This window comes from Abrus precatorius, unplaced genomic scaffold, assembly GCF_003935025.1.
Source record: "Abrus precatorius isolate BTA unplaced genomic scaffold, Abrus_2018 Scaffold7, whole genome shotgun sequence".
Classification (NCBI taxonomy): Eukaryota; Viridiplantae; Streptophyta; class Magnoliopsida; order Fabales; family Fabaceae; genus Abrus; species Abrus precatorius.
The window spans coordinates 32,646,500-32,669,186 of record NW_020874417.1 but is presented as its reverse complement, the minus strand read 5'-3'; the positions used below and the strand labels follow the sequence as shown (position 1 = coordinate 32,669,186).

General features: G+C 31.9%; 3 protein-coding genes and 1 non-coding gene across 7 annotated transcripts; 2 read left to right on the top strand and 2 right to left on the bottom strand.

Annotated features, from left to right (window-relative positions):
* Nucleotides 1–576: 576 nt before the first annotated feature.
* On the bottom strand, nt 577–1,113 carry LOC113871819 (putative non-specific lipid-transfer protein 14). The gene is made up of 2 exons (XM_027508918.1): nt 756–1,113; nt 577–650 (listed from the first exon to the last, which is right to left on the bottom strand). Exons 1-2 carry the CDS (start codon nt 1,111–1,113, stop codon nt 577–579), a joined length of 432 nt encoding a protein of 143 aa, XP_027364719.1.
* Nucleotides 1,114–1,416: 303 nt separating this feature from the next.
* On the top strand, nt 1,417–1,490 carry TRNAV-AAC. Its single transcript has one exon. It is a non-coding gene; the product is annotated as a tRNA-Val (tRNA).
* Nucleotides 1,491–1,993: 503 nt separating this feature from the next.
* LOC113871364 (RHOMBOID-like protein 2) lies at nt 1,994–5,526 on the bottom strand. 2 transcript variants are annotated; one of them, XM_027508449.1, is made up of 5 exons: nt 4,834–5,526; nt 3,495–3,658; nt 3,108–3,271; nt 2,660–2,910; nt 1,994–2,324 (listed from the first exon to the last, which is right to left on the bottom strand). In XM_027508449.1, exons 1-5 carry the CDS (start codon nt 5,118–5,120, stop codon nt 2,207–2,209), a joined length of 984 nt encoding a protein of 327 aa, XP_027364250.1. In that variant the 5' UTR covers nt 5,121–5,526; the 3' UTR covers nt 1,994–2,206. The 2 variants fall into 2 exon arrangements, with proteins under 2 accessions (XP_027364250.1, XP_027364251.1); XM_027508450.1 differs by having other exon boundaries at nt 2,097–2,324; nt 2,660–2,769; nt 4,834–5,439.
* Nucleotides 5,527–16,505: 10,979 nt separating this feature from the next.
* LOC113870894 (homeobox-leucine zipper protein ANTHOCYANINLESS 2) lies at nt 16,506–22,687 on the top strand. 3 transcript variants are annotated; one of them, XM_027507421.1, is made up of 9 exons: nt 16,506–16,619; nt 17,825–18,042; nt 18,156–18,273; nt 18,372–19,061; nt 19,430–19,531; nt 19,607–19,819; nt 20,744–20,918; nt 21,118–21,485; nt 21,912–22,685. In XM_027507421.1, the coding sequence occupies exons 2-9, from the start codon at nt 17,834–17,836 to the stop codon at nt 22,287–22,289; spliced, it is 2,253 nt and encodes a 750-aa protein (XP_027363222.1). In that variant the 5' UTR covers nt 16,506–16,619; nt 17,825–17,833; the 3' UTR covers nt 22,290–22,685. The 3 variants fall into 3 exon arrangements, with proteins under 3 accessions (XP_027363222.1, XP_027363221.1, XP_027363224.1); XM_027507420.1 differs by having other exon boundaries at nt 16,566–17,679; nt 21,912–22,687; XM_027507423.1 differs by lacking the exons at nt 16,506–16,619; nt 19,430–19,531 and adding an exon at nt 16,746–17,679 and having other exon boundaries at nt 21,912–22,684.

Sequence of the window (22,687 nt, the reverse complement as noted above, 5' to 3'; positions counted from 1 at the left end):
AGATCCAACGACCACCAAACATATTGATATGAACACAGTAATTTGGTGGGGCATAACATTGTGCTGAGAAATGGGTTTGAAATATCCGCGTTAGGCTCAAAAGCTTTGCTGTTGGCCATTGCTGGTAGGCGTTTACAATTTCATTGCATGTGTCACACATGTCACTGATTAATAATGGCGATTTGTGCAATGAATTCCCTCACCAGCTTTTAATCCAGGAGAAATATGAGGTGATTCTGAAGCTTGTACATATATATATATATATATATATATATATATATATAACACTGCTGACCCCATTCTTGGAAATGGACATAGGGCGTATCTGGTTTAATTTATTTTAGAAAAATAGTTGTTTATTTAAAAATAATAATTACAGAACTTTTAAAAGATAAGCAATTATTTTTTCAAATGTAAGCTAAATGAAGCATGATATTAGTATAAAATTGTTTGATACTCGAAAAGAATAATTTTATGGAACTTAAATACTATGCATTACACAAATTTACAATTAAAATATCGCTTCTGAAATTACAACAAACTCTTTATTACAATATCCATAAGTGAAAGTTAAAATTAAAATTTCCCATAAGTGCTAATAGATCCTTTAACAACTATTTCTAAATGATCCTGGAAAAACACAGGAAACTCTGTCAAAAGTTACAATCAAACATTGTATGACGCAGGAAACTGTTGGCATTTACACTTTCTTAAAGCCAGGCCCATAAGACCCAGAGAGATAGAGATTTACCAACTACAATCTATATTGGGCCCAATAATGAAGCCCAAAGAGATACCACATAAACCTGGCAAGATGCCTATAGCTGTGGCGTTTGGGTTGAAAGTGTCAATCAGGCCCATTAAGCATCTACAAACATAGTGTCTATTATCACCAATGTTAGCAATGGTTTTCAAGCCAGACATGGCATCACAACAAGGAGACCCTGGAATGGGGTCTGGGGAGCCATAGGTGATGAAGATGGAGCATGCAGAGAAATATTGAGTAACTGTGGAGCATTCTATAAACGCATATACAGTTGGGGCCCAGGAAAGCAACATCACCACCCCAATTATTCTTACTGCCTTGTAACTTCCCATTGTACAAAGTTCCATCAGAATATGATTCTAATGAGGCCTTTCCTTGTTTCCCCACCCTTTTGTCTTTTATTTGTCTCTCCCTAAAATTGCTTTTCATGAAGTTGAGTCCTTCAATACATTATAAAACTATATATAATATATATACAAGAGGGAAAATGTTGGTTGGTGTGCAATGTGGAGTTTGTGATTTTACATGATTTTTCAATGAACTTTGAGGCGTGCATGATGCAACTATTTCAGAAGCTATATTAGAACATGCAATTGTTTTTAAAAATGGTTGTATACTTTATTTCTTTTACCATTTTCCTTAAAGCAAATGGTGTCGTGGTGTAGTTGGTTATCACGTCAGTCTAACACACTGAAGGTCTCCGGTTCGAGTCCGGGCGACGCCATTCTTTTTTCAACTTATGAGAATCCTATTTCACATAAGAACACCAAAGTCTAGTTTTTTGCATACACGGAAACAGATCCATTTGGTGACATATTAGGTGAACCCAAAGGGTACACTTTAAGAAATGCGTAATGATTTTGGTGGGACGTCCAAGCTAGCATTTTCACCAATTGCTTTCCTACCTAATTTGTTTCCTTTTAGATACATCATCTATTGGACGTTTAGACCTACCTTATGGATCAATTTTTCTACTTATCGTTTCTTATAAGAGATTGTTTGCTGGCCTTGTGGTTCCATGATACTATAATCAAATGGGATCATTTTGAGCCTTCCTTCCAACTGAGAAAAAATTAATCAAACTTAGGACCATTAAGTGCGTAGATGATTGATCAGTTATCACGACTTAATAAGAATTCATGAATATAAATTTCAAGTCCACGATTACCTGGATACACATAAGAATATAAATAGATCACAATAAGAAAGCCGAAGAGAAAATAAGATGGAAAATGAATTCATATACAAAAAAATATCTTTATATATTATATACTATGTATGTTTCAAAAAGAAAAATTAGGCATAAATCCATAAAGACAAACCAATTATTCGGAGGAAAAAAATAAAACAAACGAAATGAAACAAAACAACCCAGTTTCTAAGAGCTATGACTATACAGTGAGAAAAGAAACTGCTGGTGAACATCATATGCCATTTCGTCTAAGCGTCATTGCTGCATTCCCATTTAGAAGTGGGGACACATGTGAGGTAGCGACACCAATGGCAGTGATCATACCCTTTCTCACCCCGGAATAGCATCACCAATGCAATCGTTAACCTGTCATTAAAAATATGAATTTCAGTGATTTTAGTATCCTTTTTATTTAAATCAAACTAGGGAAGTGCATGAATTGTAACGAAGAGAAACGAAAATAACCAATATAAGGCCTTACATTATGTTAAGCATATAGGGAGCACATGAAGAAGTAAAGAAAAAACAAGTTTTTCTTTTGCTAAGAACAGCCCACCAAAAGTGAAAAGAATTTCATAAAATTTAACAAACAAATAGTTATACATATACCAAATGAATATAATTTATTAATTTTATCTCCTTTGGTGAAATACTTATCAAAATAACAACATTCCTATTGAGGATTTAAAGAGGGAACTAACCCAGCGATCAACAGAACAAGAGACACAATCCATAGAACATATTGGTATGCCTTGTACTTTGACTTCAGACGAACACTGGCGGGAAGACGTCGCTGCTCTAACCACCCAAACTGGGGACGGGGCAACAAAATGAAACCAAGGAGAAATCCCACCAGGAATCCCCCAATGTGAGCAAAATTATCTACATGTGGCAAAATGCCAATGCCAAGGTTGATCACAATGATGACTAGAAGGGTGAGTAAAGCCATTGCCTACAAAAAAATAGTGGAAAGGGGAGAAAAATAATAGTTAACTCTACTAGTATTGATCTAGTTTTAAGGTATGAAACTAACTGATAGCAATGAGCCAAACCTAAGAAGATTTTGAGTTTCTCATATTGAAGAAGAGTTAATAAACAAGCAGAAAACCATAATTTAGACAAGTGGACTAATTAAATATCTACACCCACTTTATTGGAATATATAGTCCAGTTTGTGATAAGTTCTGACAGCATTGCTCCAAGAAGTCCAAAAAGGGCGCCAGAAGCACCAACAGAGATGTGGTCTCTAATAAACAAAGATGATAATACACTCCCACCAAAACCAGAAACCAGGTATATGATCCCTATCCTCACTGCCCCAAACAACGAAAATGTCAGTTCCATTTACAAAAAAAAAATTAGAAGAGAAGAGAAATTAAATTAAGTTTCCTAAAACGTGTCCTTAGTTAGATAAGGTATTCAGCTAACAATAAACTTGGAAGTCTAATGTTTGCTTTTCCTGATTTTATGTGACACTCATTAGATGACATCAATGTAATCACAAGAAGATATCATTAATCTTGAACAAAAACATACAAAACCCAAATTGTTGTTCAAGGCGAATGCCAATGAAGACCAGGCTCAACATGTTGGCTAGCAAATGAATAATTCCAGCATGTAACCAAATGCAAGTGACAAGTCTCCATCCTTGATGCTTATTCACAACATTATCCCATCGGAGGGCTCCCATCTTGGTCAATCTTGAAAAGGAAATAAAACGTTTCCAATCAATTTTCTTCCAGAACACAATAGGCTACCATTTAAACTATTACATGAATAGTACATGCAAGGAACTGCAAGTTACAAAATTGGAAAACCAGCACCCTCATTGCTGGAAAGGTAAATGTTTTGCCTTCCCTTTCCCCCTTTTAGTAGAATAGAATAACCAAGTAAAGAACTCAAGTGAAACAAGTCATCCACTATACTTTAAAACTGAGTAAATATCCAATAAAATTGAAAAGTCAATGTACATACGACCCTGCTCACATTTCTTACAACAGAAAACCAACAAATAAACCAAACCGAAATATAAATATAAAGGCTGAAAAGAAAGCCTTCCTGAAACATTCAATCTAAAACACAAAGTACAAGCCGATACACCAATTTTAAGAATCCTTGATTCTTTCCTTGTTTGGCCTTTAAAGGGTGATAGAGAAAATATTATAAAAAAACTTATATTGCCATATCATGCAGTAACAAAAGGTGCAATTTACAGGATATAATTCCGTAGTGTTCTGTGTTGTGGCTAACATTTTTAGACCCAAGAAATGCCATAGTCCCAGCCAAGTCAAGTGAGAGTCAATCATATAAGATGCCCCACACCTTAGTAGTTCAGTTGAGGCATTTAACCACGCAAAGAACCTTTACATTTCACTCCCACTCGCCTTTCTTTTCTTTCCTTCATTACTTATTTATTCCTACAAAAACCAACTACGTGATTAATTATTAAAAAATCCCATTAAAACTATGATAACGATGATTTTAAAATTAAAACGATTACCACAGAAGAAAATTAATATTTAACTTGTAAGTTGTAAATAAATAACAGCAAATTCAGCTAATAATAATAATTTCTTAACCATCAAATTTCAACTCTCTTAAAACATTTCATGTACACCTCTATCCACCCCTTTAAAAAATCATAGCTCTTACTCAATATAGAATTACATCTTAGAATAAGCGAAAGCAGTAATAAGATCAATAGTAAAGACTGGAGTATGGGTATTGACCGCAAAAATATGAAAGTGATGCATCAAGCTCACCCAATCTCTACCAAAAGCAACCAACAAGAACTTATACAAACACAAACATAAACAATGAAATAGCTTAAATTAAAACATGGGAGTTGAAGAGAAAAGAGTAATTGAGCTCTCACGTGGAAGAAGAAGGACCAAGTAATGGATTCTCCTGCATAGGTTGGAAGGAGAACCTGCCAAGGAACCTGGCCACGCAGTCACCTTGTAATTCAAGGTTGTTCTTGGGACAATTGTTGATGTACATGGTGACAATAAAAACCGCTATGTTAGCAACGACAAACATAGGCACAAGCCATGATGTCCAATGAGTCTCAGGTTCATAAACAGAAGATGAAGGAGCAGAATAGTTTTCAACTCGGTTGTTCTTGGTTCCCCCACCGCCACTTTCAAGATCTCTCCTAGCCATAATTTATCTCTCTTAATCAAACCCAATATCAAAGTCTCAAACTTTATTCTGAAACGGTGCCTTATAGAGGTGGAGTTGGTGAATGAGTTTAAAATGGGGGAATGAGAGAGGAAGGTACAAGCAGGTATTTGTAGTGGGGTGACCAATTTCACTGTCTCATGTTACTAACTGCCGCAGTAAGAATCAAAGGCTTCACAACCCCTGCGGCCCACGATACCCAATGAAACTCACGCAATTCTGCACGTGTCAGAAGGGCTGTGACTTGATTGATGGCGTGGCGGATTTTAATTAGCGGTTGTATTTGGGTGTTGTGGTGCCGGAAGCAGTGGATTGTAGCTTTGGGACGCGCTGTTTCTTTTTCGTGGATGAACTTTTAACTTACGGGATAGGTTCGGTTTTGTGCTTTCGGAATAACTGCGTTTGGATGAGTTTTATGTTTAACGATGCTAAAGGTATGCTTATGTCGGTTCACCATATTCACCCGCGTCTCTTTGAATGCGGTATCAGTGCATATATGTAAATTAGTTGCCTTATTAATAAATAATAGTAAAATTTTATTAAAAAAATATTTATTATATTTTTATAATTTTAATATAATAACATATATTTTTTTATCAAAAAATTTTATTTGTAGATATTTATTCTCAGTCCTTAATAAAATTCTATATTATCTACTATAATTTTTAAAAAATTTATTCTCAAGTGAAAAATAAAATGAAAAGGCAGAATGTGAACAGATGGATGATGATCATCACGCTTATTGTATTTGAGGAGGATTAAAAGACGATTAATCTATTCTTTAACATGTTTTTTAAAACACGTTCTTAATATAAATTATAATTTTTAAAATTATAATAAAATAAAGATAAATATAAATTTAAGAGTAAGGAAACATTAAAACTTATATAAATTTTTAATAAATTTTAGTTAATGTTTAAAATTACCTAAAAAAATATGTTAGCTGCTTTTAAAAAAAAATTATTTGACCGACCCACTTAAATTATAAAATTAAATGTTACAACATGAACTTGGAGTCGGTGACGGGCCTGGATAAAATAATTAGTATTAGTAATTTAATAAGACTAGGTGATTTAGTTCTTTTTTACGAAGATTTGCCAGCACTCTATTAGGAAAGGATATTTTTTTCTACTTGTACTTGTCATTTCCTCTTACAAATAAAGTAGTTGGAACTTGCGAATATAATAGTGTATCTCGATATAAAAATTAAAAGATAAAACATTTTTAAAAGATTAAAAATTATAAATTATGAAAACAAGTTTAAATACCTTTAGTTTCTTAATCAATACCTTTAAAGTATTGATTAACAATTGTCTATAAATAATTGCATGTTAATTGAAAACGTATTTGAAAAGTTTAAAAGTATCTTTATTTCGTAGACCAGAAAAATAATGTATTTTTAGTTATTATTAATTGTTATATTAATATTTGTAAAAAAAAAATACATTTAATCGTAGTTTTAATCTTTTTAATTGTTTACTTTGAATTTCTATTGTTAGATGTAATAAATGGAATGTCACACTATTATTATCATGTGTAACACACATTTATAGTGAAAATATGTTTGTGATTCACGTAAATACATTGCTTTTGTTATTTTAGTCTCTATGAATACTTGTACGTAGTTTTAGTCTAATCTCTTTTAAAATACATTATGTAATAAAACAAAAATGACATGCCACCCTCCTTTTTTACTCTCTTCCCTCCCTCACTAGGCACTGCTCCTTCCTCTTGTGCTCCATCTTATTATTCTTCAAATTTTTTATAAGTTGCAAAGGTTTTTTTATTAATTTAAACTTCATTATTTATAATCTTATATCATATGACGATAAAAAATATATTTAAGTATTATCAGTTCCACTTTAATTTAATTATAGTTAAACTAATTAATTAACAATCGTAAATCAGTACTTTTGCTTGTTTCATGATCTGTTCAATTTTAAAATTTTCATTTTTAGGATTGATAGTATTATTCAAAAACACAATATATAAATATATAATTTTTTTTCTAATAAATTTGAACTTTTTTTATTTAATTTTATTCTTAAATATCTGTCCTGATATAAATTAAAAAGTATCACTAAAATCGCAATCATTAATTCATGAAATATCACAATTGAATTTTGTCGTCAACGTTTGTCACGACCTTACGGTCGTCATAAGTTTGTGATATCAGTCGTTATAGTGCACGTGCTATATATATATCATTTATTATAAAACAAAACTATAACATGCCTAAAAATATATTCATCGCTTACACTTTAAAGATAACTTTTTTTAATATTAAAAGTTAACTACTAACAATAAAGAGAAATAACTAGTTGTATTTAAATATTGCCGAAGAAAACAGTATTTTTTTAAATATTTTACAATTCATAAGTGCTGAGTTGGTCTATATTAATTACTTAATTTACGTTGCTCAAAAAGCAAATTGTAAATCTTCGCTTAATACAAAGCTAAGATTAAAAAAAAAAAAGTTTGTAGTGTAATGTCTAAGCTTATTTTCAAATATTCAAGAGCTTCGTCCACTTAAGTAAAATTGGAATATTTTGGTTTAAAATGGATTTGATTTTACTTTCAAATGGTTCAATCTTCGCCTAACAACTTAGAGATAAACGAAAGAAGTTACCCTAACTTACAAAAGATAAGATTTGTAAAATTTGTATGTCAGTGTCAATAATCAATGATCACAAAAAAATTCAGTTGTTAAGTGAAGATTTATTATTAACTTTATATCTATCAAATCTCTTAAAGTAACAATTATTTGAGCTAGAAAAATAAGTACAAGTTACCATATTTTATATAAAATTTTAACTTTTAATTAAAAGAATCGAATAACAACTATACAAAAAAATGAAAAAAAAAACTAAGATGTTAGGTAAAGGTCACGAATGATGTTATATTCATCAGTGAGAATGCATTTTCTGCTTCGATTTATGCAGAATATACACGAGAGGAGAGATAATATTAATTTTTATAGAAGAAAACTCCTCTCTGAAAAAAAAACTGTATACATGAAGCTGTATACTATTCTTTTAATGGGAAAAATTATTTTTATAAACCTTTTTTTTAGTTTGTTTATGAAATTAAAATGATTTCTCCTCTTTACACGTATCTAGCAAATTATACAGGTGCAATAAATATTTTTCATGAAATAAATGATTTAATTGCAATTAATTTTAAATGTGGAGAATTTTGATTATTCTGAGCAGCTTTATTTTCCGCTTTGCCAGCTCTATGGTAAATAAGCAATAGCTGTTGATTACGCGTTCTTAACATTTTATTGATAACTATCTAAAAGTTATAATCAAATGATCGATCTATATCAAGGCTACATAAAAGGTAGAATATTCCCTTTTGATAATCTCATGCTTCTTTCTGTTTATCTTCACTTTCAACCTATCCAAACACGCCTTTTGCGTTCCCTGTAAGAAATGCACAAAATTGCTTCCTTTTTTTAGCACCTTTAAGTTGAGACAGACGAAAATAATAATTTCTTAAAAGTACTTTTTTTGTTTGTTTCACTCCCCTTTCTCAACTCCAAATTGCATTAGCATCAAACTCAAGTTAATTACATTTTTGGATTTTGGATTTTGTTTGTTTTACACAATTGATCTGAGAAAAGTGAGGGTTTCTATATTTATAATCCTAGATTTTCGTAAATTATTAGTTTTGACTATTTTCATCAACGTAATAGGACAAAATTTTAATATATAATAAAAAATTAAAACGTAATATTTTTTTAATTATTTAAGTTATTGTATAACGATCAGTGAAGGCAAAAATATTAATTTTTAGAAAATAACTGATTTTTTTTAAAAGAGAAGAGAAAAGAACAAAGAACACAGCATCGGTGCAAATTCATAAAGTGATAAAACAATCCAAGATCTTATGGTTTTGTGTGGTTACAGTTAACAGTTAATTACAGAATAATTTTCTATTCTGAAATGAGAATGGCAATGAATTGGGTGGAGGGAACTGGAATCCCTTACAGCTGGACAATGTGTGCCGTTGGATGCAACATGGCATCATATGATACTTATGCGTGTACGCAAACGCTCTTTTCATTATCCATTGTTGGATCCACGTGCACTCTATTGATTGGTTCTCAGGATTCGTTGCTTGTTCATGAAATTATCGTCGACTCCAAAATACACATTTTTGGACTGTATCAGTTACTATCCCAATTTGTTGAGATTCCATTTTGGTGTGGAATGAGTCATATAATTATTAAAAGATGTGAACATATATTTATTGTTCGCAATAAATATCTTTTTATATTCGAGTCTTAACAATTATCGCGTTAAGTATTTCAATTAATTCGTAATTTACCAAAACAAAAAAACTTTGTGTAATTAATATCTTGATTGATATAATTGATTGGACTAACCAGGCTACACAAATAACGTACGAAGTTTTTAAAGTAAAAGAATAATATAGAAAAATAAGCGATAAAATTTCCTACTAATGCATACTCACCGAAATTGGAATAAACAGGAAAGTGAGGGATAAAATAGAAAAGCAGGACTCACTTCTCTCCTTTTTCGCAATCTAAGAAAGCAAAGATTTAAGTTGAGGCCTTTGTCTTTATATATATTTCCATGTTTTTTGTGTGCACAAATGCAAAGTGTTACATCTTTATCTAACTTCTATCTTTAACTCTTCTTTTTAGCCTAAATTGATAGAACCAAACATGGGGGCTTATAAATGAGAAGTTTGAATTTACCAGTTAAAAAAACCGAAAAGGAAAAGCCTTTTTTTTATCGTTGTTCAGAAGCCAAATTAAGTTTTCCTGTTATTTTTTGATAAAATTTAACTCCAATTTTATAAATATTATTTTTAATTAAAAATGTAGTTCTATTTCAACAATATACAATAATATTAATACAAATTTTTTATTAGAATGAAAATTTAATTTTAATTAATTAACAACACTTAAAAAAAACCAAAAAATCTTCTCCTTTTTTTAAAACTTAAGCAACCCTATTCTGGTGGCTTCTCCAACCTTGCATACCCAGAAATCCAATACCTTTGACTAATCTTAAACGTTTCTAAAAGCGTCAGGAAAGAAGAAGCTGACCATACAATCATCTTTCCCAAAAAGGTAGTCCTAAGCAAAACTGAGAAAGTAATGAATGCACACACGCAGAAGTCATAAACTCACAAGGATAATCATCGCAACTAGTTGGTGCCTTCTCAATTTCAACAGAAAGGAGCACCACAGCTTAATAGGAGAATTTGGACTTGGTTATGCCATGTACTCGATTGCTTCTAAATATATTAAAAAATTATAAATAAAATGAATATAATTATTTAAACATATACTTAAACATGCTATATATTCATTCTTTTTCGTACACTACTTCTTTTGTCTGTGAAAATGAAGGACAATAGTTTTAAAGTCTCACTCAAATCAGCACATTTTTTAATAATGCTCTATCCAAATTGTAATCATTAAACATTTTTAATTAAAAAGTTTTTTTATATTGCTTTTTTAATGTATATTTTTAAGTTACACAATAAAAAAAATGAATCAATAAAGTATTTAATGAATTCTTAAAATGTGGTAAATAAACCGAGAGAAAATAGGCGTTGCACGCCTTGCCGAAAAGAAAAGACCTGTGAAAATAAATATTCTAATTAATAGAAACTTGATCCACAAACTAGTATAAGTTTTTTATCAATCTTTTATAAATTAGGAAACTCTTATGAAATCTGGATACAACGAATTCAAATTCTTACAAAGCTTATTATAAGATTGTTAAATTGCCCAGACCAAGCATACCTCGAATTTGGCACTCATTGAAATATTTGAGTTTACAACATATAAAATGTTATCTCATTCAAGGCCCAAACTCAAACAGGCCTTTTAATATCCAATCCAGACCCAATTCAAACACATTTTGGTTCACTTTAAGCCTGGATTCAGCTGACAAAAGAAACCGTCAAATCAAACCTACTTTTCTTGACCCAAAAAAAAAAGGGGCATTCATATAAGTTGGAAAAAAAAACCTCTGTAAAATATAACTAAAATCAATGGAGACTCAAAAGCATGGGAGGAAATAGCTGAGTACCTGCCCGAAAAAATAAAGTAAGAGGACCCAAAAAAAAAAAAAGAATTGAATATGACTTAGAATACTTATTAAGATGTCAACAGACTATAGTTAATATTGATCATAGATAATATTTACATTACTTAACTAACTATTTAATTAACGAGTATCAGTTGTTAGCTTCTTAATGGGAAGTGGATGTAATTATAGAAGTGAAGTGGGCACGACAAAATGAGAATGCCTGTTTTTTAAGATAAGAATCTGAATAATAGGTTAAAATTATGTAATTATATATAAATAGTTGTAATTATATATATATATATATATATATATGAACATTTAAAAATTTATTTGATTTTTTAAAATATCACATAAATTTATGTTTTAATCACAATTTTTTATAATAAAATTAATGATTAAATCTTATTTTTGTATTAAAATTTTCATTTATTATATATTGTGTATGAGAATGTAATAGCAATAATGTCTTCTTTATACTAGATTTAGATTATACAACTATACATAATTTATTAGTATTAAAAAATTTTCAAATCATATAATTAGTTTTAAAAAAATATATTACGTTCTAAAAATATCACAAAAAATTTATATTTTTTATGTTTTATATCATAAATATTTGGAAAATATAGAATATTGAGCAGTATATGCCATAACCTACGGCTCATATAATCACTTGACAGCTAATATAGAATGAACTAAACCCCAAAATAGTCAAATATATTCAATGAAATTTGACTGTAATTGATTTAAGTCAGACATTTTCTTTTTAATTTGATCTTGGTCAACTTTATACCACATGTATAGCGTTCATTCAAGTTAGGGTTATACTTAATCATAAAATTTAGGTGCAGCTTTTAAAATACTTTTAGTATTGTATTTTAATTAAAAATATTAGTTCATTTTAACAATGCACGACAAATTTTAAATGTGAATAATTTATCAAACTATTATCCTAAATTATTTTGAAAAAATATCCAATACAAAATTGCATCGGAATCTGAAACACTGCCTTTTACTAATTCAATGACGAAGTCAAAATTAATACTTTAAGAAATCGCAACATTTATGCATATTTATTGTTCGTATGATCGTTATCGATCAAACCTTTAGTATTTCGAATTAATACCATTCATGTTATCTTTATTATTGCTGATAAAAACATGGATAATTAGTACATCCGTTATTATTTTAGATATGCTATTTTTTTTATTCTTAATATTGTAATTTTATGCATCTATTTTTTTTTGAAAAAATTTAGGCTTTTTATATAAATTTATTTATTTATTTTATTCGATTTGACTATCTAGATGTGGCAGGTGAATACATACACAAATACTTAAATCCAATACTTTACTTAAATGATACTGACTTACTTGTCACTAAATTAATCTCTGATAGTTTATTCTAATTTTTTAGTGCATAATTAATATTAAATAAAATAAATATTATAACCTTAAGTTCTACTACTTATTATATTATTTTTAAAGTTTGATGGTGTGTTTTTACTAAACTAATTAATTTGAATATATGTTAAATATCTACGTATTACTTTAAAATTTTCATTTTAACGAATATTAATTTAAAATTGTTTGAGCAATTCAGATGTGCAAACGCATGTATTGTCGGACTCAAAGAGTTATTTGTAAATAATGTAAAAGTACAATTAGTATAATCACAATGAAAAATATAATAGAATTAATGTTATACCTGACTAGTCCACAATTTTTAAAAGAAATGAAGGCACTTTGACCTTGTTTTGTCTTTACACAAATTTGGTTTCGGGCACAAAAAAAAGGTGTTTGTTTGTAAGTATAATCATAGTAATTTTTTTGTGCATTCTATAAGTATCATTAAATTAAATTAAATTATTTTTAAAAAATAGATTTAAAATTATATTATGTAACTACTTTTATTTGTAATGATCAAGCTATCTTATTAATTTAAAACGAATAATTAAAAATAATCAAATATGTTCTTATTTTCTTTTAACCTATTATATTATTCTTGATAAAATATAATAATTAACATTTATTTCTTTTACTTTTACATAAATAAATTTTCTCATTTAATATATCTCGTATACGTGTATATACATATATAATGCAATAAAAGTTTATTATTTTATGTAAAGTAGGAAGTTGTAGAGGCTATTCCCAGTGTCACAGTACATATACGCAGCCAAGTAATTGACGCACCTAATTCATGTAATTAAAGGAATAAATGACATTTCATAAGCATTAAATGGGGATTACAATTTTGACTACCTGTCACGCGTGTTTCAAAGTGATTAATTAACTGCAGAAGAATATTTGCAATATCTCACACAAAACTTATTTTGGTTTTGTAATAAAATGATTATTTTCCATACCATTAAATCTCAGGCATTTATATTTAACACCTTATAAATAAAGTAGGGTACTTTGTAGTTTGTATATTACATTTTATGAAGTCACGGGGTCTATTGTGTCTTTAAATCCTTTTCATTTCATAAATTCTCCCTTCTTTCTATGATGATCGGCTTGTAACAAATCATATTAAATTTAGGGTGGTTTTTCACCTTTGAATTCGTATGAACACGATGAATTTATTTTCCTTGAAATAGAGCCAAGCTGTGAGGTTGAGGATGTGGTTTTCCTAATTTGGAAGAGGATTTTTTCATAAATAAAATTTTTAAGGCTTTGTTCAAGAGTTCAGAGAAAGAAACAAAACAATTTAAAAAATAAAGAAAGAAAGTAAGGGAAAAAATTCATATAAAATTCTTCAATTTAAAGTAATCAAAAAACATATAATGATGACTTATAAACTCTTCTACTCTTGTTTAAAATTTTTAAACAAAAGTAACTACAACATAAATTTTTCTTTTTATTTCTTACAAAAATTTAACTCTGAAACAAAGTTAAAGGAATAATAAATTGATTAAAGATATAAAATATCTATTTTGTCTACTCATATTTAAATGTTATTTCAGCAATTAGACAAAGACATGGGAAATACATCATCAATATTTTGTAAACAGAGGGGGGAAAAAAATCAAAAGGATGATAAGGTAGATATTTCTTGTACAAGATTGAATCAAGGACATCGATATAAATTATAGCATTTTTTTTTTCACATTGGAATGTAAATAGATTTATATTTATTTTGACATTATCAGCTGTAGTTTATGTCTTAGATTTATGTTAAGAGACTTTCATGTTTTTAAACACATATTTAGTGTTAAGACTTAACGATTGTTAGCAACACTGAGAATCTGCTTTCACTTTTGTAAATTTAAATTAGTTTATGAGAAAACACTTTTTTTTGTTTACTTTTATAAGCAAACGTAAAATACATTTTTCATTTATAAATTATAAATTTTTGCATAAAATATAAAAACAAAAAGAACCCTGTCTTCGCTTGTTTTTAAATGTATTTAAAAGTAAGATACAAAACAAAAAACAAATAACATATTTATAATTATCGATAAAAATATTATAATAAAATATATCCTTAATTTTAATTTAGAGCTTGACGTACATTCATTATATTAAGCATTCGATTAATTCATATAAAGTAAAGTAAATATTTAACTAAATTGACACACAACCTTGCAATTTCATACGGCAATGTGGATGTCCAAAGGTGTGTTGTTTGATTGAGAGGATATTCTCAATTATTGTTAAAGGATTTTGGTATTTTTCAAATGACATTACATAAAATAATTTATTTGATCAGTCGTTAGTAAATTGCATTACTTTTAACAGCTAATTAAATTAAACTAAATAAATAAACATTTAATAAGCACGTAATTAATGATTAAACAGAAAGATTTCAATTAATGACATGTTAATTAATAAATAATTAATGTACGTGTACTTAGTTGGACTGTGGAAATAAACTACACTGAAACGTTGCGTCTATTCGTAAACTACATCGTATGCTTTCTTAGCAACATCATATCCACCTTCAAAATCGTAGAAAAAGTTCTCATGACAGGTTTCAAACACAAAATTAGTCACGTAAAAGTTTAATTACCATGCTATTTGTATATAAAGATTCTTATCATCATGGATAGAATTTTATATTATTTAACTATGCAATGATTTATCATAAAAGACTTTGACTTTCAATATTGTTAGTGTCATTGTCAAATTATTGTATTAATTTAAAACATAATTAAAAAAAGTAATAAAAAAATGATACTTTGAACGAAAATAAGAAAACCAAATTCACTTTTCTTGATTCTAAAATCTTGAACGTTGTTAATGTCGTGATTGTCTTAAATTGTAATCGAAGCAAGGACAAGAGGCTTTCATGAAATTTTGCAAAATAGGGAAACACAAAATGATATTATTCACTATGTTTCCTTTTCACCCTCTAAGGTTAAATATAGTAAAAAGGATTGGAAATTCACATAAGAAAATGCGTCGCATGCAAAGCCTTTTCCCCACTTTCTCTTCAGCCCCACTCCCCTTTCTTACAAGTTACAATGGAAACTGTGGAAAAGGGAAAAAACGAGGCAAATCCAAGAATGGATAAAAAGTTGGATTTGTGACACACAATATCCAATCTGTTAAATCCTACAGTCACGCCATCCATTCTCAATTTGGGTTACACTCTATGTTCCCATTTATCATCTTCCACGTTACCCCCTACAACCCAAACGCAACCTTTATTTTCCCGAAATGACCATATTGTCCTCATCCCTCGTCGCTCTCATTGGCTGTTCTCAGACACCCTCGGGTACTATCATGGTCCGCCACACACGAGATTACTCCCATTTAAAAAGACAAAGCGAGTAGATTGTAGTTGACAATAGTAATAGCGGATGGACGCGTGTGTACACGCGCTCCAAGTCGAATTGTGATTGGTAGCGGACATCACGAACCCCCTCTTCTAACAGTGGACCCCTCTCTCTCTCTGATGCCATTCATTTCTTCACAGTTAAGGTAGAAAAATTAGGGTGTCTATAGAGTTGAGAAAGACGTGGTTGAAGAAGCAGCATCTTACAGGAGCTAGCATTACACTCGCCAAGTTTGGGTTTGAGTTAGGAAAAAAGCAAATATTAAGAGAGAGAAAAACCATTGACTTTCTGATTACCCCATGGTCACTGTAAGTCAGCTCCACCATTTTTTTAATTTGTTATTGAATCAAGATATCAAGATATATAATAATATTTAATCTGTCCTTTTCTCTTCCACGGATCCGAGAGAGAGTGTGTGGAACAATCTTAAAATAAAAAAATATTATTAAAAATATTTTATAAAGAGATTTTTACACCTTTTAAAATTAATGTGTTTGCTGTCAAATTGATAACCCACGAATTTGATAAAAGAAAAATCATAACTTTGTTGGCTGTGGAACCCAGTAGTCGTGTTTGTTTTTTTTTTTTTTGGCACTTTTACTTTGCACACTGTCAAATTAAAAGGTATCGTTTTCTCCGTACCATGGTTGGTTTGTATACCATCTAACTTTTTCCATTTCTCTGTTTCTCACTTATATCAGTGTGGGGGTGGAGAGAGAATCAGAGAGAGAGAGAGAGAGAGAGAGAGAGAGAGAGAGAGAGAGAGAATGGCGGGGGTGGTGTCAACTGGTTCTTTTTGCTTAGATTTGGTGTGATGCATTTGAAAAGTCAGGGTGGTGTGTGAATATGACTATGGGATATACATGTGATATAAGGTTTTGTGTTTGTTGCTGTCCTTTTTATTTTTAAAATATATATGTGTGTGTTAAAGATTCTTAATCCTTGTTTTTTTTATATTATTTTTTCCTCTGAAACGTTTGGCTTAGACCTCTTTGGATTTTCTCCTTCCTGGGGTCTCTTTCAAAATTCTCAATACTGACAAAGAATTGGTCAAGTGTGAAATATAGAAAAACAAGTGCTTCTACCTCTTATGTGTCACTGTTTTGTGTTTTTTTCTGCTGTTGGGTTTGCAGACATGAGATGCAGGTGTGAACCTTGGATCAGAAGGGAAGGGATTTTCTTGTCCTGTTCCTCTTACCATCTGTTTCTTGGATAGATTTTCAGCTTTTTGCTAGAGAGAGAAAGGGGCTGTAAAGTCTTGTATGGGGTGTCGACAAGGAAACAACTTTTTGGCTATCTCTACTTTTTCATAAAAAAAAAAAAAAAATCCAATCTTGTCAGTTTTTATCTCAATCTGGTTTAAAGGTCAAAAAGTTAAGAGTAGGGAATCGAAAACTGAAAAGTTTCTTGGCAAAAGAGACAGTGACAATTTCGGGCGAAAAATTTATAAGTAAAAAAACTGAGGAGCGCAAGAGTCAACACAGAAGAAATAGAGAGTACTCGTCACAGAGAAATTTTTAGGTGATAGAAGAGAAAGGGTCAATCCAATTTTTTATAACCTTTTTGTGGGGTTTGAGTGCTTGATTGACATCAAGAGTGTGAACAAAGGCAGTTGGGGTTGATATTTATTCCTCAACCCATTTCCAGTTCAATGCAAAATTCATCTTCTTTCTCCTTCCCAACTGTATGTTCTATCTATCTCCTGTTTGGTTTTGGTCTCCATCTTTGAGCATCTTATTTTCTCCTTTACATCAATCTTGACATTAAATTTGATTTGCTCGTCTTGTAATTCTTCCTTATTGTTTTTGGCTGATGAGACTATTCCACAGCAAAGGAAAATGGAAGGTCACGGTGAGATGGGTCTCATTGGGGAAAATTTTGATACTAGTTTGATGGGGAGAATGAGGGACGATGAGTATGAAAGCCGTTCTGGAAGTGATAACTTCGAAGGTGTATCTGGTGATGACCAGGATGGTGGTGATGATACGCCACAGAGGAAGAAGCGATACCACAGACACACTCCTCACCAAATTCAAGAGCTTGAGGCGTACGGCTATACGAAATTTTGCAACTTCTTAGTTTTTTTGCTGATTTGCTTATCTGTGATTGAGTTATGTGGTAACTGGTTTGTGTTTTGGTTTTGCTCTTACTGGTTTTTAGTTTTTTCAAGGAGTGTCCTCACCCTGATGAGAAGCAACGGTTGGATCTTAGTAAGAGGCTTGCGTTGGAGAATAAGCAAGTCAAGTTCTGGTTTCAGAATCGAAGAACCCAAATGAAGGTGAACTTGAATAATAGTATAGTAATATTGCACTTGAATGTAGTTTGTTTATGCAATTTAGACTATTGTACTAATTGAACTGCATTTTCTTGAATCAGACCCAGCTAGAACGCCATGAGAACATAATGCTTAGGCAGGAAAATGAGAAGCTTAGAGCTGAGAACAGTTTGATGAAGGAAGCCATGTCAAATCCAGTATGTAACAACTGTGGTGGCCCGGCTATTCCTGGCCAAATTTCATTTGAGGAGCACCAGATTAGAATTGAGAATGCTCGACTAAAGGATGAATTGAACCGTATATGTGCCTTAGCAAACAAGTTTCTTGGCAAACCAATCTCATCATTGACCAGTCCCATGGCTCTTCCAACCTCAAACTCTGGTCTAGAACTTGGTATTGGAAGGAATGGGATTGGTGGTTCAAGCACTCTTGGCACTCCCTTGCCAATGGGACTTGATTTGGGAGATGGAGTGTTGGGCACCCAACCTACAATGTCAGGGATTAGACCACCGATGGGGTTGATGGGAAATGAGGTTCAGGTAGAGAGATCTATGCTTATAGATCTTGCATTGGCTGCTATGGAGGAATTACTGAAGATGACTCAAGCAGATACCCCTCTTTGGATTAAGAGTTTGGATGGTGAGAAGGAAATATTGAACCATGAGGAGTATGCAAGGATGTTTTCTCCTTGTATTGGTGCAAAACCCACTGGTTATGTAACTGAAGCTACAAGAGAAACTGGGATTGTAATCATCAACAGTTTGGCACTCGTGGAAACTTTGATGGACGTGGTATGATTATGATGATCAACTCCTTAGGCTTTGGTCAAGTTTAACCGATTTTATTGGAAATTTTATAGTCATTCTCAAATGAATAAGAACCAGTTCACAAAGTTTTTAATGTGGTTTAAGTTCGCCAACTTACTTTGAGTGATGACATATTAGTTCTAGGTTTTTGAATTGCCATTCAAGTTGATCTGGATTGCATTCCATTCCATTTTTATCATTAGATTTTGATAAACTTTGTCAGAGACCAAAGCAGTGTTAGATAACTCTTTGATTTGGTGCTTCTATTCCTCATGGACTTGGACAATTACTTAGTATAGAATTGGTGCGGGTTTGTTTAATATCTTGTTTTAATTGATTATTTCTTTGAATAGAATCGGTGGGCAGAGATGTTTCCGTCTATGATTGCTAGAGCTGTCAGCGTCGATGTTATATCTAGTGGCATGGGTGGAACCAGAAATGGTGCTCTACAAGTGGTGTGTTTCTTTGCTGAATATTTGCTTCACTTTGCCTTAGTATTTGCTGGAACTGATTAGGATTGGGCATTTCAGATGCATGCCGAGGTTCAATTGCTTTCTCCACTAGTTCCCGTTCGTCAAGTGAGATTCCTCCGGTTCTGTAAGCAACATGCAGAAGGTGTGTGGGCTGTGGTCGATGTTTCTATTGAGATTGGTCATGATGCTGCTAATGCACAGCCATTCATGAGCTGTAGGAGGCTTCCTTCTGGCTGTATTGTGCAGGATATGCCCAATGGTTACTCCAAGGTAAGTGCTGATCTATGTTCTTTTAAGACTTCTTTATTTTTTTGTATGTTACTCTTTTTTGCTTTCTGTGGAGTTCAAATGCTTTTTTTTAATTGAGGATATCTTCTTTGGGGTGTTTTGTTATAGCTGATGAGATAGTTTTTTGCAAGAACTTGCCCTTGACTTCCTAATTTAGTGAACTTTTGTTTTGACTAGCGTAAATAGAATCAGTTTGAACTTTGCCTCAGAAATCAGTTTTTTTTTACTTAAGAAGATGCTTCCCTAGTTAACTTGCTTGTTGTCCGTATTTAATTTGTCCAGTGATACTCCCTAGAGAATAGTGAATCAAGGCTTATATTGTTTAGCAAGTGTTTGAAACTTCATTTCTGTTTGGCATCTTTTAGTATTTAACAGTGCATGAAAATTCTCAATCTTGGATTCTTCAATCTTTGTTATGAACAATACACTTGATGCTTCTATTCCGATCTCTTTTTGTATAAAATATACCAATTTTTTACTGCATACGAGATCATCATGACCTGGATCCAGTGACTTGCTGCTATAATATATTGGTGACAGGTGATTTGTTAATCCGTGCCCTTTATTATATTCATATAGGTTTTTATAACGTTAAAAAAAAATTCCATAATCTTCTCTGTGTTGGGATTCACCTCCATCCCATTGACATCTGCTTCAATTTTGACATTTCACGTAATCCTCCACACACTTTAATTAGGGCATTAATTTATAATTAGCCTAGGGTTTTATGTCAAACATTTTTTATGTGGTTAAATGTGGACTGTGATGTCATTCAATGGTCATCCATGTAAATTTTTTATCTATAGCCAACTCAAAAGTTTAGTCACTACAGTTCCTTATGATTCTTTAGTATCTTAAATAGTTAAATTTTTTATTATTGCATTGGGCTTTACGCACTGTTTATAGGTTACTTGGCTTGAGCATTGGGAGTATGATGAGAGTGTAGTCCACCAACTTTATCGCCCATTGCTTAGTTCTGGTGTTGGATTTGGTGCTCATAGATGGATCGCCACCCTCCAAAGGCAGTGTGAATGCTTGGCTATCCTCATGTCTTCTTCCATCTCTAGTGATGACCATACTGGTATATTATTATATGATTTTTTTAATATATGTCTAATGACACACCAAAAAACCTTGAGTATGATAATTTTTTTTATGTATCTCATTGAGTACATCTTAAAAAACCGATTATTATTTGAATGTCACGTTTATTTTTAATATTCCTTTCATCACATGTGACACTATAAATTGTGTAAACTTTGGCATTTGGGTGTTTGCAGCACTGAGCCAAGCTGGTCGGAGAAGCATGTTGAAATTAGCACAACGAATGACTGGTAACTTCTGTTCAGGGGTTTGTGCTTCATCGGCTCGGAAGTGGGATAGCCTTCATATAGGGACTCTCGGTGATGACATGAGAGTGATGACTAGGAAGAACGTGGATGACCCTGGTGAGCCTCCAGGGATTGTTCTCAGTGCTGCAACTTCTGTTTGGATCCCGGTGTCACGGCAAAGGCTCTTTGATTTTCTGCGTGATGAACGACTCAGAAGTGAGTGGGACATCTTGTCCAATGGTGGACCAATGCAAGAGATGGTCCATATTGCCAAAGGTCAAGGACATGGAAACTGTGTTTCTCTACTTCGTGCTAATGTAAGTCATTTTTCAATCTTGCATCATAATAGTATAAAAGTTTTTTAATAGTTTTTTATTTGTTTTAAATTAAATTTAAGGAGAAATATTAATAAAATTGTTGAACAAATCGTGTTTCTGATATAATAAATGATTTTAAAAAAAAATCATTTTTGTCCTCTTAAACTATGTATTTGGTGCATATGATAGAAATAACGTTCTTGTGTTGAGATTGATTCGTCTTTTCTTAGGCTTCTCCCTTTTTTAAATTTAAATACCATTTTAAAAAAAATATCTTTTAATTCAAAAACAAAAGCACAGAAAAAAAATGGAACTTCCATAGAAGTTAATTGGAGAGAAACCTTAGAAAAGTTTGGTGAAACAATATTTTCGTTCTTGATGCTATTTTTTGTATGTAGATTTCACTGTGTGGTGTCTTATTTTCAGGCCGTTAATGCGAATGACAGCAGCATGCTGATTCTGCAAGAGACATGGATGGATGCATCATGCTCGGTGGTGGTGTATGCACCAGTTGACGTGCAATCCTTGAACGTGGTGATGAGTGGAGGAGATTCTGCATACGTTGCACTCTTGCCCTCAGGCTTTGCCATTCTTCCCGATGGACATAGCAACAACAGTTGCAATGGAACTTCGCAAAAGGGTGGTGCAAATGATGAAGGTGGGGGAAGCTTGCTCACAGTTGGGTTCCAAATTCTGGTGAATAGCCTCCCAACAGCTAAGCTCACAGTGGAATCAGTTGATACTGTGAATAATCTCATCTCATGCACCATTCAGAAGATCAAAGCTGCTCTCAGAGTTGCATGACATCGTGCAACCTTTTTGTTATCGTATGTTGTTTCCTTGTTTTGTGTCTTTATTTTCATTTCTAAAATGAATTGAGGGGTTATATATTTGGGTGTATAGGATCTTATAGAGTAGTGGAAGAGGCTGAAACAGAAAGGATCGCGTAAGGAAGGTTTCGAGTCAAGAACGAACCGCCATAGAGAGGGACTTGGGCTGCATGCACTCCCCGCTGCAATGCAAGTTTTCTTGCTCATGGTGGTTCGGGTATTGACTCGTTGACCTGCGAGTTGGTCTCAGCACTCTTGTTTCTCCAAAAAATTGTGCGTGTTACTTCTTAGTGCCCCCATCCTATAGAGTTGCGAATTCAAACTGCAGAACTAATGTCGTTTCTAATGCATTTTCATGCTTTTCTCTTTCTT